The sequence below is a fragment of the Apodemus sylvaticus genome, chromosome 3, assembly GCF_947179515.1.
Source record: "Apodemus sylvaticus chromosome 3, mApoSyl1.1, whole genome shotgun sequence".
Classification (NCBI taxonomy): Eukaryota; Metazoa; Chordata; class Mammalia; order Rodentia; family Muridae; genus Apodemus; species Apodemus sylvaticus.
In genome coordinates this window covers 164,547,851-164,566,205 of record NC_067474.1, presented here as the reverse complement: position 1 = coordinate 164,566,205, position 18,355 = coordinate 164,547,851, and the positions used below count along the sequence as shown (strand labels likewise).

At 48.4% G+C, this 18,355-nt stretch overlaps 1 protein-coding gene and 1 non-coding gene across 3 annotated transcripts in view; one reads left to right on the top strand and one right to left on the bottom strand.

The window, feature by feature from the left end:
* Positions 1-18,355, top strand: part of Ube4b (ubiquitination factor E4B) — a 101,951-nt gene that overhangs the window by 35,765 nt on the left and 47,831 nt on the right. The window contains exons 3-8 of one of the 2 annotated variants that reach the window (XM_052178177.1): positions 4,815-4,950; positions 6,632-6,719; positions 7,899-8,043; positions 10,449-10,677; positions 11,070-11,606; positions 12,247-12,387. In XM_052178177.1, coding sequence (XP_052034137.1) covers positions 4,815-4,950; positions 6,632-6,719; positions 7,899-8,043; positions 10,449-10,677; positions 11,070-11,606; positions 12,247-12,387 — 1,276 coding nt within the window. The remainder of the gene's footprint in view (positions 1-4,814; positions 4,951-6,631; positions 6,720-7,898; positions 8,044-10,448; positions 10,678-11,069; positions 11,607-12,246; positions 12,388-18,355) is intronic. The other variant, XM_052178176.1, reaches the window with a different exon arrangement.
* On the bottom strand, positions 1,940-2,065 carry LOC127682001 (U6atac minor spliceosomal RNA). The gene has a single exon (XR_007977309.1). It is a non-coding gene; the product is annotated as a U6atac minor spliceosomal RNA (small nuclear RNA).

Genomic DNA, 18,355 nt, shown 5'->3' with positions numbered 1-18,355 from the left:
TGCACAGCCCTGTTGGCCTCACTTCCCTGCCTCGGGTAAACACTGAAGGCAGAGGAGCAGTGCCAAACACCGGAGGAGTTCCTGGAAAATCTGATTCCTTTATGTGTGCACACACATGCATAAGTACACAGGTATGCACATCCGTGGATACCAGATGGGCTGGAGAATTTTCTCTTTTAGTCCTAATACTGCACAGATAAGCCGAGACACTAAACTTAAATGACAAATCACAGCATGCACAGAAATTACCTGCTTGATACCACGTCATAAATTGAGAAAATATCTCTCAAAGCCTGTGTGTGTGTGTATGTGTGTGTGCACGTGGATGTATGTGTGTAGTGTGTATGTGCACTTTTGTGTGCATGTGTGCTCATGTGTATCTATGCAGTGTGTGCATTCGTGTCTGTGTGTGTGTGGTACATGTGTGAGGTGGTAAGAGGACTGCCTTCTTCCTTTTTGTTTTGAGATGCACTCCCACTGACCTGGGACTTTGTGGAGTAGAAGCCAGCTTGCAGAGATCCACCTGTCTCTGAGTCTGTCTTTCCATCCATGAGAACACATGAGCATCATGCCCAGCTATTTCTTCCTAAAGTACAAACACTGGGGATTTGAACTCGGCCAAGTGCCTGCCTCTGAGCCAGCCTCTCAGCCCCTTCCTCTCTTTTAGAGTTTAAAGGGTCTTGCTAAGTGTCTCGAACCAGAAACACTCTTGCCTCTGCCTCCTGAGTACTAGGATTACAGCAGACAGCACCATCTGTGGCGTCATCGATCTTGATTTTATCTATAAAAGGGGATGAATAGATGACTGGATGAGATCCTATGGCCAGTCCACCTCTCTTATCTTTTTTTTTTTTTTTTTTTATAAAACTATTATGTGTGTGGGTGTTTTATTTGCCTGCATGTCTGTACCATGTGGATGGTTGGTACCTCTGGAAGCCAGAAGAGGGCATTGAGTCCCCTGGAAGAAGGTCATGAGCTGCCATGTAACTTCTGAGACTCGATCCCTGGACCTCTGGAAGAGCTCTTAACCACTACACCATCTCTCCAGCCCCTCCCCTATCTTCTAAATAGTTTTCTTTTAATTTTTTAAGATTTATTTTATTTATTATGTATATAGTGTTCTACCTGTGTGTATGCCTACATGCCAGACGAGGGCATCAGATCTCATTACAGATGGTTGTGACCTACCATGTGGTTGCTGGAAATTGAACTCAGGGCCTCTGGAAAAGCAGTCAGTGCTCTTAACCACTGAGCCATCTCTTCAGCCCTGAATTACTTTTTATTTCCAAATGTGGTTTTTAAGATAGGGCTTTTCTGTATATCTCTTGCTGGTTGTCCTAGAACTCGCTCTATAGACCAGGCTGTTTTCAAAATTAGGGATCCACCTGCCTGTACCTCCCTAGAATTAAAGGCATGCATCACCACACTCAACAAGGCTTTAACTCTTTAACCTCTGGCCTTAGGAAGATGGGGGAATGGAACAAAAGGTTGATCTTGGAGGCTCACTTCCCTGACTGAGTTCTCTAGCAGGAATCTAGTGGGAAAGAGCGCTAACAGCAGTGTGGTTTCAGTAGAGAGTGTGCTGTGGGCTGGTGCTTTCACTGGGTTTTTGTCTAAGTCAACCACAGGGCCACTGAGCTTGGTAAATCTACAAAGGGGGTGGATCACTGTGGTGTGGAGATGGGGAGCACTGGGAAAAGTGGATTCAGATGCTGTCCTACAGTGTGCCCTGGCGCCTCCTCCCTGGTATGGTACGTATTGTATATTATATTGTCTTAGTCAGGGTTTCTTTTCTTTCTTTCTTTCTTTTTTTTTTTTTATTAAGTTTCATTTTTTTTTATTTTCTAAATTCTTTGTTTACATTCCAAACGCTTTCCCCTTTCCGTGTCCCCCCCTCCCCATATGTCCCATAAGCCTTCTCTATACCCATTCTCCAATCAAAAAACAGTGGTTAGATGCCACGAAGTAGGTGGCAATGCCTTAACCGTATGTGTGTTGTTAGGCCCAAGGGCCTCTTCCATCCTTGTCAAGGGGAGTGCTAACCTTCTCTCCTTTCATACAACATGTAGTCAGGGTTTCTATTCCTGCACAAACATCCACGACCAAGAAGCAAGTTGGGGAGGAAAGGGTTTATTCAGCTTACACTTCCACACAGCTGTTCATCACCAAAGGAAGTCAGGACTGGAACTCAAGCAGGTCAGGAAGCAGGAGCTGATGCAGAGGCCATAGAGGGATGTTTCTTACTGGCTAGCTTCCCCTGGCTTGCTCAGCTTGCTTTCTTATAGAACCCAGGACCACCAGCCTAGGGATGGCACCACCTACAATGGGCCCTCCCCCCTTGATCATTTCCTCAAGGGAGGCTCCTTTCTCTGTGATAACTCCAGCCTGTGTCAAGTTGACATAAAACCAGTACAAGTACTCTGTCTTAAATAAAGTTCCCATGTTTAGCGTGCATGTGTGCACCCCAGTCAAGGCCACAGTGAACACCCAGAGTCTTCTAAGTCTCTATCCACTTCATGTTTTCGAGACATTGTCTGTTGCCTAATTCAGAGCCGGCCATTTTAGCTAGACTGGCCTCAGGCAGTTCCCTGCCCTCTGCCTTCCCAGGCTGGCATTGAAGGCAGCTTTCACAGGGGGCAGGTCTTTCTCCTTACCAACTAGAGACAGCAACTCAGCCCACAAGGTGTGTGTATATATGTGTGTGTATGTGTACATATATTGTGTAGTTAAGTTCCTTGTTAGTCAGTCTCAGTATAAAATTGCCTTTCCTGTGATTTATAAAATAATCCTGCTTTTTTTTGTCCATACCTTTTGAATGAATGAGTTTTTTTTTTTTAAAGATTTTTTTTTATGTATATGAGTACACTGTAGCTGTCTTTAGATACAGCAGCAGAAGGCATGGGATCCCATTACAGATGGTTGTGAGCCACCATGTGGTTGCTGGGAATTGAACTCAGCACCTCTGGAGGAGCAGTCAGTGCTCTTACCCGCCGAGCTGTGTCTCCAGCCCTTCAGTGAATGAGTTCTAAGACTTATTTCAGAGCGCCGATGGCTGGCGTGAGATGCCCCTTGTGTTCTCTCTGAGTCTTGTTAGGAGTAGTGACTAGCCTGCGTTTTCTTTTGTGGATCCAGTACTAGTTGTAACAAATTGGTGTGAGTTTGAAGATGGCAGAGGAGTAAGGATGCTGTTGTGATATCCTAGTGAGGAGCCAGAGCCGTTACATTTACCCCAGTTACTCGTCATCTCAGCGGCAGGGCGTAATTTGTTTATTGCTAAACATTTTGCTTCACTTTCCTTTTATGAACAAATATAAATAAATACTGTAAACGCCTAGCAACCCTTTTCAATCCTTTGATTTTTTTTGTTTGTTTTGTTTTTTTGTTTGTTTTTTGCTTTGAAACAGAGTTCCTCTGTGTAGACCAGGCTAGCCTCCAACTTAGAGACCTGGGTGCTTATGCCTCCCTACTCACACCTGGCTAAGATAATTTTGTTTTTGTTTTTGTTTCTCGGGACAGGGTGTCTCTGTATAGTCCTGGCTGTCCTGGAACTCACTCTGTAGACCAGGCTGGCCTCGAACTCAGAAATCTGCCTGCCTCTGCCTCCCACAGTGCTGGGATTATAGGCGTGTGCCACCACCTCCCGGTGATTTTTAAAGTTCTGTAACAAACATAACTTTAAAGGCATCGGACAAAGTTCTTTGAGAAGCCATCTGTTCCTCCTCCTCCTGATGCTGGTTTTGTGCCACCATAAGCTCTGTGGGGACAGTGGCAGTGTCAGCTTTTTCTTCCCTCCAGCACATTCCATCAGCAGATCCATGATTTGTACAGAAGGAGACAGGGCAGTGAAGCCATGCTGCATTTTCAGCATGTCAGAGTTCAGTTTTGTAGCAAAGTGGAAAGACTGTCCACAAACAGCCACACCCACACCATCTGGACTCTGCATGTCCATCAGTTCATTAGTGTATCTCCTTTTCAGTTCATTGCAAGAGATTTTCTGTACTATTGGGTTGGTGAAATGCCTAACATAAAGGGTAAAGACGTCGGCCACCAACCCTTGTGACAGCGTAAAAAACCAGAACTTTCTGTACTGTCACAGAACCTAATTTGTGTTCAGGGGCATTGTAGTAACAATTCTGGGATTGTGATTTCTTTAAAAAACACACACACACACACACACAAATATTATAAGAATGTGCTTTCATTTGAATCGCAGCTGTGGAGATGTGCTGCTTCAGACGCTATGCAGCAGCTGACTATGATTTGTCTCAGGCTCTAGCAGAGGCGTGGTTTTGCCATCTGTGGATGGTTTCTGTGATTGTATGATTTTTGAAATTCTGGGAACTTGTCAGGGTGTATATAAATATGAGGACTCCTGAGAGGCAGCTTTTGGTGTTGGTCATTGTGGGCGGAAGGGGTTCAATGTGGTTTATTATTAGAAGAAACAAAAGAAATTGGATTCTGTGGTCTCTCTTTCTCTCCTCTCTCCTTCTTACTCTCCTATCCAGTGATGGGTGTGAAACCCCAGGAGATAAAGGGTATGGGAAAATCCCCCAAGGTAGCAAAGACCTGGCTCCAGGCTCCCATCGGAGCTGCTGAAGGAGAGGTGGAGAGTTTTCTCAGGCATCAGTTGTAGCTCCGTTGCTGACCTTAAGTGATACACAGTGATAGTAAATCATGATCTCTTTGTAATAGTCCTGGTTTGTCTGGCAGGAATCCTCACCGACAAGCATTACAAGGGCACGTGTGTTACCGCCGCCCTCACTCTCGGCCTGCACCGTGTCACGTGGCCTCTCTTTCTTGCCTTGCCTGTGTAGGAGTCGCCCATCGGAGCCAGAGCAGCGAAGGCGTCAGTTCTCTTAGCAGCTCACCATCCAACAGCCTTGAGACACAATCTCAGTCCCTCTCACGGTCCCAGAGCATGGATATTGATGGCGTCTCCTGTGAGAAAAGGTAACTTGATGCTGTCCTGTACACAGGAAGGGAAGTCTTCACTCTTTAGTCTCTGGTTGTCTGAATTGATAAGCCAGAGAGGCTTGTCCTTATCAGACCAAATTCAGACTTGATTCTTAAGTTGCAGTGTTCCGTTCTGTGTGAAATGTTGTTTATGTGCTTGTTAGTGCCAAGTGTCATGAGAGTTAGAGAGGTGGCTCAGCAGTTGTAAGCAGGCACCGTCTTTCCATAGAACTTGAGTTCTAATGCCAAATGTCTATGAGATGTAAGGTGTGAGTGAATAAAAAAGAAAGTTGCCTCATAATGAACGCGGGATGCACATGAATAAATCTCCATGTGTAAATGGTAGGTAATGCCAGTGTGTGCAACAGGGGTGAGATCTGACAGATTACAGAAACATCAGATTGCGTTGAGATACTGAACAGCCGTACATAGTAGGGAAGCCAGAAAGGGTGATCCTAGCAGGTACCCTCAGACTCTTTATTATTGTAAAAAAATAATAGCAGTGTCTCATCCTGGAGCTCTACCATGTGGTGCCAGAAATGTCTCCTTCCATATCTTAGGCCCTAGTGCTTCCTCAGAGTCACCGCTCCTGGACTCAGGGGCCACTGTTGAGTAAAGTAAGATATACTTGAAGTCATCTAGTTTGGTAACCAAGCTACGAAATGACCAATGAGCAGGCAGCTTGTGCTGTGCAGAGACCAGGCAAAGGGAGGGCGCCCCGCCTGGCAGAGTGGAGCAGGGCCCAGGGCTTCGCCATGCCATTCAACACCATGCAGTGTGCAACTTTTGAGTTGTTTGTTTATGAAACTTTTGGTTTCACAGTATTGAGTGAACTGAGTGAAGGGAACCCGCAGACTGCTGTGTATCCTCTAACCCAATTCCAATGGTGAGAAGAAAGCATTCTGGGATGATGTTGAGTTTACCAGTAGCTATGCCTGTTCCAAATATGTACACACTTGGTCATCTACCATCAGCACCATCAGTAGAGTCGAAGGCCGACAGAGTGCTGGGAGGCAATCGCCACATCTAAAGCCATGCTGGAGGGTTTCTGACGTGGTTCTTTTGGCCAGAGATCGAACAAGGAGAGGCGCAGGTGACTGAGCATACAGATTCAGCACTGCAGCCAGCGATCTTGATCTAGTGAGAAGTACAGAGCTTTACATACTCTCCAGGCCGAAAGCCACCAGAGTCAGGGCTGTAAGGGCTGTGGGCTTTGACTTGTATGTCAAGCCAGAAAAGAAGCAAGTCAGCTGGAGACATGGTGACTGCTGGGGACAGAAGTGACTGCCGCAAATCCCACACGTCTGAGAGTGAGACATGGCAGAACAGTGTTCTTGCCAGAGTCAGTGTGTGAGGGTCGTCCGCACGCATGTGCCGGACAGTCCGTCAGTCAGTAAAGATGCTTGCGTTCTGCACTGTGTAAAAATAGCTCGTCCTGGAAATCCATTCTGCTGATTTCTTCGTTTTTGAAAGTGAGCTCAAGGAAATAATACCTTGGGAAAAACATTGCAGCGCGTACGTCGGACAGGATGCTTCTGTGCTGCCGGTTTGGGAGGAAGCTGTCAGGTTTACAGAAGATGGGGTTGTGTTATTGTGCTTTCCTGACCAGTGTTGACTGATCCTTGGTGCTGGGAGGTTTAGAAAAGATGAAAGGCATGTTTGTCTTCTGTATTTAAAGCATGTCCCAGGTGGATGTGGATTCGGGAATCGAGAATATGGAGGTGGACGAGAACGACCGAAGAGAAAAACGGAGCCTAAGTGACAAGGTCAGTGAGGGGCAGAGGGTGCGCGCGTCTGTCTGTGGCTAGGGTTTTCCTTGTAGACTCGGCCCTCGGCCCGGAGTCTGAGCTGGCTTGGGACTGGCGGTCCAGCTGTGGTGTGTCAGCTTCAGGTGTGGGAACTGAAGATGCACGCCACATTCCCACTCGAGTCTGCCTGGCAGCAGCAGAGCTCAGCCCTTTTAAACAGTGAAATCCCTCCATGGGTTGGGATTGAAATCCTAACCTTGGCTGCAGGTTTTTGAGGTCAGTCGGGTGGTTTGGGCTTTTTTTGAGACAGAATCCTACTGTTTAGCCCTGGGTAGCCTGGAACTCCCTGTCTAGACCAGGCTGTTCCCTGTTCAACATGGGTATTAAAGACACAGCGCCATGACTGGCTGGGTCCATGTTTTCATCAGTAAAACTTAGTTTTGTGGCTCTTCTTCTAAGACAGTAAATCATATCTTTGGTGTATTCTGAATTAATTAAAGCAAGGATATATAAAGTCTACCAGCAAGTAAAAACTCAGGGATTTTTTTCTTTCTGATTATTTTCATGTGAGCTTTGTTCCCTAACCTCAGGTGGCTTGGGTTTGGGTGTCACGGTGGCGAAGGTTAGTACGCCATGTTCCATTCAGGAAGTTGACAGAGGTGCTTTGGTGACATGCTGGCGGCTGTTAGAAGTTGGACCTTAGCCTCCAGACGGGCTCTGTTCATGGAGTTCTTGTGATAATGTAGCCGTCATGTAATCAGTGAGAAATGTTAACGCTTGTAAAAAATCCTTGAAGGAAAGTGGTTCCGCACCAGCAGCGTGAGCCTGGCTCCTGAGGGTCGTGTGCATCTTCAGCGCAGTGCGGGAGTGTGCCTGCCGCCATGGTGCATGCACCCAGGCCTCTGCTCTCGGCCTGTCCTCTAACTGCCTTTGCTCTTTGGTGCTGTCCCGTGACATGAGTGGGGACATCAGCTTCATGAGACACTGATTTTGCAGCGTACTAGTCCCATGCACAAACTCTCACACGTAGCTCTGCCTTGTGTAGACCAGGCTGGCCTTGTGTCTACTGCGTCACCTGCCTGGCTAGATGGCTTTATGCATTTAAAAATATCCTTGTTAATAAATGAATCAAACTGGAACAAAATGTCTTAATGCATGTCTCCTGCTACAGATTAACTCTCACCTCCTCCCCGCCAGGAGCCTTCTTCAGGTCCTGAGGTGTCTGAAGAGCAGGCCTTACAGCTGGTCTGTAAGATCTTCCGTGTCTCCTGGAAGGACCGCGACAGAGATGTCATCTTCCTTTCTTCTCTCTCTGCGCAGTTTAAACAGAACCCAAAAGAAGGTGGGAGTCTTTGTCAGAGCAGTTGCATACAGGATGTGATGCTGTGTGGACCTCTGTCCTCTTGCTGTGGGGCTGCACTTCCCATTACGGGGATGCTTCTGGTGGGGATACAGCTGCGTGCTCACTTTCTTCCCTGATATTATTACTAAATGATTTTTTAAATTTGTTTTTATTTATGTGTATGTGCTGTGTGTATTGTGCATATATGTATGCTCAGGTGCCTCTGAGGCTATAAGAGAGCATTAGAGTTACACAGGATTTGGACTTGGATCACGCAGGGTTGTGAGGCACCCAGCATGGGGGCTGGAAACAGAAGTGGGGTCCTCTGGACGAGCCACAAGCTCTTCTAACTGCTGAGTCATCTCTCCAGCCCCAATACGTGATTTTGCAGAAGAAAACTAAATAAATGAATGGTTTTCCCTGTCTGGGGCAGGGAGGGGGTTTTCCTTTATGGTAGAAGACTCTTGAAGAGGGCATCGGCTCCTGTAGAGTAGAAACACACTGGGCGGCCCGACGACTCACAGCTGCCCGCTTACATCTGGAGTGAGCCGGCCTCAGCTGCAGCGCCGCGAGCGTCTTTCTGCGTGTCACTCATCTTTTAGGATCTGAATGCTTACCCCGAGATTTGTAGACACGAGTGAGATCTTTTTAATCAGATTACTTAGCAAAATAGAATGTGATGATATTTTGTCATCCTCCTTGGGGTCTAAGAGGTCAACTGTGCTGGACTAGACTTAAAATCATAAAATGCTTTGTAAGACGGCATTATCGAGCATTGTGGCTTTCTGTTTCTTTAATTGCTTGCAGCAAGGTAGTCAGTGCGCTGCAGGGCATGTGCTTTGATCCACACAGCACTGGCATGTGGTGCGGTTGTCTTGCCTCTCTGCCGGTGGCTGTGTGTCCCGGTCTTTAGGAAGGTGATTGTATAAGCTGCCTTTTCACTAGGCGCTCACTGTTAGCCTGTTCATTGTTCCCTTGTTTGGCCCGGCTTTTGTGAGGGAGTGGGATTCTGTGTTTCCGGAAGATGGGTGGGTTTCCCGTGGGATGGCCTCTTAGGACTTGCAGCTGTGGAGGCCAGCAGTCATGGGTTTTAGAGACTTGCCACTCCTGCTCCCAGCTCTAAGGGGGTTTCTCACACCCTTGCACACATCCGTGGCCATCTGTAGAGCTCTCTGCTGGCTGGTTCTGGATGTCAACTTGACACAGGCTGGAGTTATCACAGAGAGAGGAGCTTCAGGTGAGGAAATGCCTCCATGAGATCCAGTTGTGGGGCATTTCCTCAATTAGTAATCAAGGGGGGAGGGCCCATTGTGGGTGGTGCCATCCCTGGGCTGGTAGTCTTGGGTTCTATAGGAAAACAAGCAAGCCAGTAAGGAACATCCCTCCATGGCCTCTGCATCAGCTCCTGCTTCCTGACCTGCTTGAGTTCCTGTCCTGACTTCCTTTGGTGATGACCAGCAGTGTGGAAGTGTAAGCTGAATAAACTCTTTCCTCCCCAACTTGCTTCTTGGTTGTGATGTTTGTGCAGGAATGTGATGTTTGTGCAGGAATGGAAACCTTGACTAAGACAGGCTCTACCCAGGTGAAACCACCGTGGATCAGGGCTTTGACTCAGTGATATCCAGAATGTGACCAAAGACCAATGGCAGGTCAACTAGGATCTGCAGAGAATGAGAAAGGAGCAAAACTGTAGAATCTGCTTCAGAAAGCAGATGATGGCTCAACATGCAGCCTGCCAGAGCCTTTGGGGCCTTGGGCTCCGTCCGGTGTGCTGGCTGAGAAACACTAGCTGCGGCGCTCTGTCTGTTATGCTGTAGTAAGGGTAAGGCTAGCAGGGACCGGCTCCTTTTTACAGTTAGCATTTATCAACCGTAGCTCCCTGACTGCACTCTAGCTTGATTTAAATATGACTTAATTTTCCGATAGTTTATAGAAAAACGAGGGAGTTCAAGGACCTTATGCATACATAAGCTTCCCTCAGTTTCCTCTAATGTAAAATCCTATACGGTCATAGTGTCTGCCCAAACTTACAAAGCACTATGCACTGAGCCGGTGAGATGGCTCAGTGGGTAGAGCTGCTTGCTCCTAGGCCTGGTGGCCTGAGTGACATCCCTAGAACCCATGTGGGTGGATGGAAGGGTCTGCTGAAAGTTGTCTTCTTCTGTATTGCGCTGTGCACGTACGCGCACAGACACAAATATAAAATAATTTTTAGAGGAAAAAGAAGTTACTGGGAAGAAGCACAGCAGAGCTTTTTTGGGTTTCAGCTAAAATCCTTTTGGTGTTGAGAATCCACTTCAGGATCCCAGCACCCAGAATACAATCAGTCTGGCTCTTGTGGCTTGTTAGAACCTAGTACACAAGGACTCCTGAATAACCTGCTTTTCACTCTGCCTTCCCAACAGTGTTCTCGGATTTTAAGGACCTGATTGGCCAGATTTTAATGGAAGTGCTGATGATGTCCACTCAGACCCGAGATGAAAATCCATTTGCCAGCCTGACAGCCACATCCCAGCCCATCGCCACCGCAGCTCGGTCGCCAGACAGAGGTCTCGTGCTGAACACTGGCTCTGGTTCCGGAACGAGCCCCATGTTCTGCAACCTGGGCTCCCTCAGTGCCAGCTCGCTGTCCAGGTCAGTGCGAGCCTCTGCTTGTTCTTCTAGCAGGCAGGCAGGTAGGCGGTTGAAACACCTGATCTCAGACGGGGCGGGGAGAGGGGGTGGGAGTGGCCATTAGATGTGGCTTTACCATTCCTTGATTGGATTTCTTAGCCTTCTGTGGCTAGGTTGTTGGTCAGTTAAATTTGAGACACACATGGCTGTGTGTACTACAGTATTCTTTGAAAGGGGTCACCTGCAGGAACATAGCCATTAGATTCTGGTCATTTTCCAAATGTTTATCTACTTAAATTTCTAGAGTGTAGTATAAATGTGCTATCCTTTAAAACCTGACATTATCCATTTTTAGTTATCTCAAGTTTTTCTTTGATTTTTTTTTTCTTCCCTCCATCTCTCAACTAACTCAGCCTCTATGAAACGAGCCCCGCCCCCTCCGCCAGTTCCTGGAGCTTCGCGCCTGTGCTCCGTCCATCCTTCCCCTCCCCGTCCCACACTGCCCAGCATGCAGCGGCTGTGCCATCCCCGCCCCTCAGCCCCCTTAGGGCAGGGGCAGCCCCGCAGGCCCTCAGCCCCCACCGTTCAGCCCCACAGGCCGCTGTGCCTTCCTTGCCCCTCAGCCCGCATGGGGCAGGGGCAGCCCCGCAGGCCTCTGTGCCTTCCCCATCCCCCATCCCCCACAACACAGCTTCTGGAATTGCTGCGGGAAGCCAGCCCGCATCGCCAAGGTATCGGCCCTACACTGTCACGCACCCGTGGGGGTCTTCACCTGGCCCCACTCCACGATCCTCCATTCTGGCTAACTCCCCAGGCTTCCCTGCCCACGCAAGTAGCCCCCGGGCAGTCCCTGCCAGCTCCTCCAGACAGAGGCCCCGCAGCAGGGCCTTCCCACCCGCCTCGCCCAGTGCTGCCAGCAGACGTCCCTCCTCCCTGCGGATCTCTCCTAGGTATTTATTTGCAGGAGAGCTGCGTGTGTGTTTGCAGTGCAGGGAGAGGAAATTAACCCGGTTTGGAAAGAACTGCTGTGTGACACTGACCGCAGTTGAATTCTGGGAGTCGCTGGGTTATTAACCTGTGTCGCTCGCTAGCTGTGGCGGGCGTGCGCCCTGCCTCCAGGATTCTAGCTTTGGTCCACGAGGAAGTGAAGACCACGGTGTTGTGTGCTCCTCCCTCTTCCTCTCATCACTTCTGTGGTCTGCACAAAAACAAAGCAGCCCACCATCTTCTGTGATGTAGTCGTGGGTCCTTCCTCGGAGACTGTGGTCAGTGCTTTGAGAATCGGGGCTCTCGGGACGCCTTTGTGGACTGGGCCGGTGCCTGCTCTTCCTGTGAGTCACGCGTTTGTGTTGATGTCTGATTGCATGGAGTTCAGTCTCTCAGAAAGCAGCAGCAGCCCAGGAACCTGGTGGCCCCCGTTTTCAAATGTCGCTGCGTGTTTCTGTAACCAGGGAGCTGTGTGTCTGCATGTCAGTGCGCCCAGCTTCTGAGCGTGGAGTTTACTCTAAATGACAGCCTGCAGCAGCAGCCACCTCCGGTCTTCCTCTTTCCTCTCTTCCTTGACGACCTTTTTTGCTTTTGTTGTGGTAGTATGTCCGACAGTCCCTTCTCCTTCCTCTTCCTCGCACTTTCTGGGGACAGTAGTGATGATGAAGAAGAAGAAGATGAGGATGATGATGATGGTGAAGGTGGTGGTGATGATGATTTTTCTTGTGTCCAGTTTGGGTCCAGGTATCAGCAGAGTGGAGCCTTACCCTGCATGTGCTTTAGGTGCTCAGGGACTAACGTTGGCAGGCACTGCTTAGGGCCCTCTGTTAACTGAGGAAGGCTAGCAGGCGTGCACTGAAGTGCGAGGACCTTACACTGGGAAAAGGGGACACGTAAGACAGTTCGTTAAACTGTTAAGAAAATGTATCTGAGTCATCCCTCACAAGCCTGAGGGAGGTTGACTGCTGTTCAGCCCTAGGCTCACCCTGCTAGGGACCCACTGAGGGCCCTCCTGATCAGCGTGAGCGCGGTCCTGAGTGGGCTTGTGTAGATTGCAGGGTCTGAAGAATAGCACTGGGATTTGGCGGTGTGGCCGTTTCTTGCATATCACACTGTCCAGTGTAGCTGGGATTCCTCATACATCTGACCTTGAGTCTCAATGAAGCAGTGGCCTTTGGGTTCCGGGGCCACTGAGTACCCCCCACCCTGAAAACTGGGTTAAAAACTGCATTTCTAGATGATTTGGGGCACACAAATTTAATGACCTGAACTGAAATTCCCTCTGGACCCAGTTTGTGTCTGTGCCCCGCCCTGTTCACGAGCAACTCTAGGCTATCGATGGAGACTGCGGCAGGAGCTAGGTGAGTGCTGCTCCTGGAGAGAAAGAATGTTGATCAGGGTGACTATTGATCCCAAAAGATTGATGTTTGTAGTAGGTTGAATATTTTATTAGCTTTTCACAAGTAAATATCCCCAAAGGGCAATGGTGTCTTTCTGGTACCTGTAAAGTCTGTGTGATGACAGTTCACATAGCTGACATGCATAGGAATGGCTTCCATACATGGTAAAATACTTCATTTGTTTTGGTTTGAGCTGTCTGTGGGCGAAATGTTTTAATTCTTTCTTTAACAGATTGTGTCCTGCTTTTACTAACACGTCTCTTTCTAGATTCCTGGTGTCCAGCATTGCCTGAGCCCCAGGCCCTGTGCTCACTGCTGCAGTGTGAGTGTGTCAGAGCCCCAGGCCCTGTGCTCACTGCTGCAGTGTGAGTGTGTCAGAGCCCCTGGCCCTGTGCTCACTGCTGCAGTGTGAGTGTGTCAGAGCCCCAGGCCCTGTGCTCACTGCTGCAGTGTGAGTGTGTCAGAGCCCCTGGCCCTGTGCTCACTGCTGCAGTGTGAGTGTGTCAGAGCCCCAGGCCCTGTGCTCACTGCTGCAGTGTGAGTGTGTCAGAGCCCCAGGCCCTGTGCTCACTGCTACAGTGTGAGTGTGTCAGAGCCCCAGGCCCTGTGCTCACTGCTGCAGTGTGAGTGTGTCAGAGCCCCAGGCCCTGTGCTCACTGCTGCAGTGTGAGTGTGTCAGAGCCCCTGGCCCTGTGTTCACTGCTGCAGTGAGTGTGTCAGAGCCCCAGGCCCTGTGCTCACAGCTGCAGTGTGAGTGTGTCAGAGCCCCTGGCCCTGTGCTCACTGCTGCAGTGTAAGTGTGTCAGAGCCCCTGGCCCTGTGCTCACTGCTACAGTGTGAGTGTGTAACGATGGCTGCCCAGCATTATGCCTGTGCTCTCTCTGTGCTGGCACATAGACTGGGGAAGCGGGAGCCCAGCTGCTCTGCACCTCTGCCCTGGACTGTTGTGGCCTTTGTGTTCCCACTCTGCTGCTCTGGTTTTTGTCTGTGCTTCTTCTGTTCTTAGGCAGAGGGCAGGTGTTTTTAGGCTCAGTTACAAAGTTACATTTTTATCAGTTGGCAGGAGCTTCTTTGGCTACATTGAAATTAGACGATCTGACTCGTCTATTGTAGATTTAGATTCCAGATAAAGTGAATGAAGATGCTCACAGAACATATACACTAAACAACTAAAGAACTTGAGGATACATGGAAGTCAGAACAGCAAGAGATAGCAAAAGAACTTGTTATGTTTTTGAGTGGAGGGAGTCTTTTTTGTGCCTATACAATCCCGTGTGACACAGCAGACATCTGTGGGAACATATTTTGCTTTGAGTTATCTGTGGGATAACTTTATGTAGCTGAGGATGTCCTGTAACTCGGTATTGGGATTGTTAGCCAGAGCAATAACAGTGAAACAAACAGACAGTGAATAATAAAGAAGTCCGATTATCTTTTTTTTTTTTCCATTTTGTTTTGTTTTGTTGAGACAGGGTTTTCTGGAACTCCCTCTGCAGACCAGGCTAGTCTTAAACTCAGAGATCTGCCTGCTTCTGCCTGCTTAGTGCTGGGATTAAAGGCGTGCGCCACCACTGTTCTCTGAAGTCAGATTATCTTTCTGTATAAGAGATATATAAAGGTTCTATAGCTTTCTGGTCCCCTGCCTCCTCCTCCTCTGCTGCCTTCTCTTCTTCTTCTAAGATATATTTTATCTTATCTTTTTATGTGTAGGGTTGTCTTGTCTGCCATTTGTGTCTGTGTGTCACATTGGTACCTCACACCCTTGGCCCCTCAGGGACTAGATTTACAGACAGTTGTTAATAGTTGTTAATCTGAGGGTGCTGGAAATTGAACTTGGGTCCTCTAGGAGAACAGCTAGTGTGCTTTATCTCTGAACCATTTCCTCAGCCTGATTCTGTAGCTTCTTAAAACTACAGTATTTTATGCGTATGTGCCTGAGTATGTGTATGTGCACTTACACTCATGTAGGTGCTTTGGGGGGCCCAGAAGAGGCGGGAACTGGAGTTAGAGATGGTTGTGAGCAGCTGTGTGGGTGCCGGAACTGAACCTGGTCCTCTCGGGAGAGCAGCAGATATGTTTTAACCCTGTTTTCGCATCTGTGATCTGTGCTAAGAGACCCCATCAGAAAACTGTAAGGTTTACTAGCACTTTAAGTGATGCAAGAAAATGAGTCATTTTTCTGTCTAATAGAATGGTCGTGTTAAGAAACAAAGCTAGAGGGGCTGGAGAGAGCACTGGCCGCTCTTCCAGAGGTCCTGAGTTCAGTTCCCAGCAACCACATGGTGGCTCACAACCATTAGTAATGGGATCTGATGCCCTCTTCTGATGTGTCAGAAAACAGCTACAGTGTATTAACATATACAAAATAAATAAATAATGCTTAAAAAAAAGGAAGAAAGCTAGAAAGCAGTCCCTCAGAGTAGTAGTCTTACAGAGGTAAGAAATAAATCACCTTGGAATAGAACCACCTCTCAGGTAAGGGGCTTGCATGTTGACAACTTTGAAGACACTCCTTGGTTGAGGGTCATCAGAGTTCATGTTGTGGAAGGACTTTGATACCTACAGATCATTTTATTAAGTAAGCAAGGCCCAGAAAGACAGCTGACACCTTTTCCCTCATGTGCAGAATCTAGACTTAAAAATAAAAACTCATGGGCTGGGGAGGGCTAGGCAGTTAGAGCGCACGCCACGCTGCAGAGGGCCAGCTTGACCACTCGAGGTTGATCCAACGACCCACACGCTGTGGAAGGAGAAAGGGAAAACTGACTCCTGAGAATGTTCTCATTTTCCCGCTTGTGCTATGTCACATGTGCACACACCCACACACAGGCTCACACACATGTACACAGATGTGCACACACAACGCACAAATACTCATTAAATGAATAATGTGATTTAATAAAACAAAAGGGAAAAGGGGCGGGACAAGGACAATTCCTTCTATAAAAAGAACTGCTCTCAGGGAAGAGACTGTAAGGGAAGGCTTATCTTGTCACAGGCTCTGAGGATTCATGCCCTCCCTGGGCTGCTTGTCCCAGAGAGCTGTGCAGTTTGCCACTAACTTTCCTCAGGCTTGGGCTCCAGTGCCATCTCCTCAGGGGCTAATGTCTGACCCTAGCCTGTTAGAAACACATGACAGGACAGTCCCATAGGACAGTCCCGCGCCGGGTTGTGCATTTGTCTGTTCCACATAACTTCCCAACTGCCGCGTCACGCCCAGTCGCTGCCTTTGTTCACTGTGTTGTACTTAGATACTAGTTTGCTTTGCTTGTCCCACTTGTAGAGGCTAACAGCCTTGGTCTGTGCCATTCACTGCAGAGTCCCTGGCCTGGCCGTCAGCAGTGCATAGCGCACGGCAGGCCCAGTGCGCATGTGCAGAGTGAGTCAGCATGCTTGCACTTGATTAACTCTGGCCTCAGCCTGAGAAATACAGAATTCTACGGTCTGTACTTAAAAGCTTGGTAAATGGGAGGCTTGAGAGATGGCCGAGTCAGGGTGCATGCCTGGGGGCCCCGTGTTTGGACCCTAGATCTGCTTAAAACAATCTTGGTGCTGCCATGTGGCCGTGAGGTACGCAGATGTGGTTTGAGTGCTGGTGAGGAAGACACCAGCGGGAGGATCTCCCTGGCTGACTTTTTAGTTGTCCAGAGCATTCAGTGAGCTCCAGGTCAGGGAGAGAGGTTTGTCTGAAGATGCAAAGTGGACAGCTCCTGAGGGAACCGCACTCAGTGGTGAGCACATACGCACGCACGCATGCATGCACGCACGCACGCATGCAGAGAGAACAGGCCAGGTAAATGGAAATGTTAGTGTTCCCATTAGAGAAGGAAAGATACTGGACCCTTTAAGAAGCAGGTCTTTGTTATTGGTACATTGGTGAAATGTAGTTCAGTCTGTCTGGACATAAGGTATGTGTTAATTTTTAAGAATATTTTCATTGTTTGGGAATATTCTGTTACATTCCTGTTGTATGAGGTAGTTACCTGATTAACTCAGCCTGCTGATGTAAATATTAGAAAATGGCTTACGTTTTCTTTTTTTTTTTTTTAAAGATTTATTTTTATTTGTTATATGTAAGTACACTGCAGCTGTCGTCAGTCACCAGAAGATGGAATCACATCTCTTTGTGGATGGTTGTGAGCCACCATGTGGGTGCTGGGATTTGAACTCATGACCTTGAGAAGAGCAGTCGGTGCTCTTACCCACTGAGCCACCTCTCCAGCCCGGCTTACGTTTTCTTAAAAGCAGGTGTCAGTTTTTAACCTGTCCCTTCTTGGGACTTACATATGAAACATTTCCAGGACTTTAGAGTGTCAGGGTTGTGCAAGTATCATGAATCACCCCCCCCCCCACCCTTGAGTAATTAAATGGAGCAAGTTACTCAGTGTGGAGGATGGGACCGCGTGTCAGGGGTGGTGGTCATCCTCCCTTGGCCTTACCTCCCGAGCAGCGGGGACCGTACCTCTGCGGCTAGCTTCCCCTCTGCTGTGCTCCTGACGTGAAGTAATGTGCTGAGATTCTTTCCAGTTGCCTGACCTGTGACGCCGTTACCTTGGCATTGATGAGAGTGGGGTCATGATTTCCTTTGACACCTAGAATACCTGATCGGCTTTCCTCTATATTTCTGTGTTGGGTTAAAGGGTCATCTCACCTTTATCTCCCTTCTGATGTAAACCAGCTGACTGCTTGCTGTCTGATTCATGAAACAGCTTTGGAAATCCCTTGATATTCCCTTAGGTCCCTCTTTGTGTTGTCCTGCACAGGATGGATAGACTTCCGTATACTTGGTCATAGGTCTGGCCTTTCTGCCCGTGTGCAGGGTTCCCAGGAGTGTGCTGGTGCAGTGGTCACCTGCCACTTCACACTCTAGTGGAACACTTGCAGTGTCAGTGATTGTTAAGTGGGGTGTCTGGCTGAGAGCTGTTTGGAACATCAGCTACAGCTGCATGGACCAGCACTGAGTGCTGCATTCCTCCAGGCAAGGCTCCCGTGGGCATCTGGGTACCACATCGCACTCCTCACAGCTGCCAAGGAGCTACTGGCATCAAATGTTGCTTTTTTTTTTTTTTTTTTTTTTTTTTAAACCAGAAAGTGTTTGAATGTGTGCTTATCAGGAATAGTCTAAAATTTTCATTTTAAACAAGTTACGTTTCACTGACTTATGTGAGAGGTGCTCTGAGGAAAATTAAGAGACCCAGCTCTGTGAATCGTACATAGGAGCAGGGCGGTGTTCGAAGCCTTTGGACTGTGCAGGGAACATGGTCAGGGAGTCTCCGGGAAAACTCGGGCTGCTTTGGGGCAGGCAGGCCTTC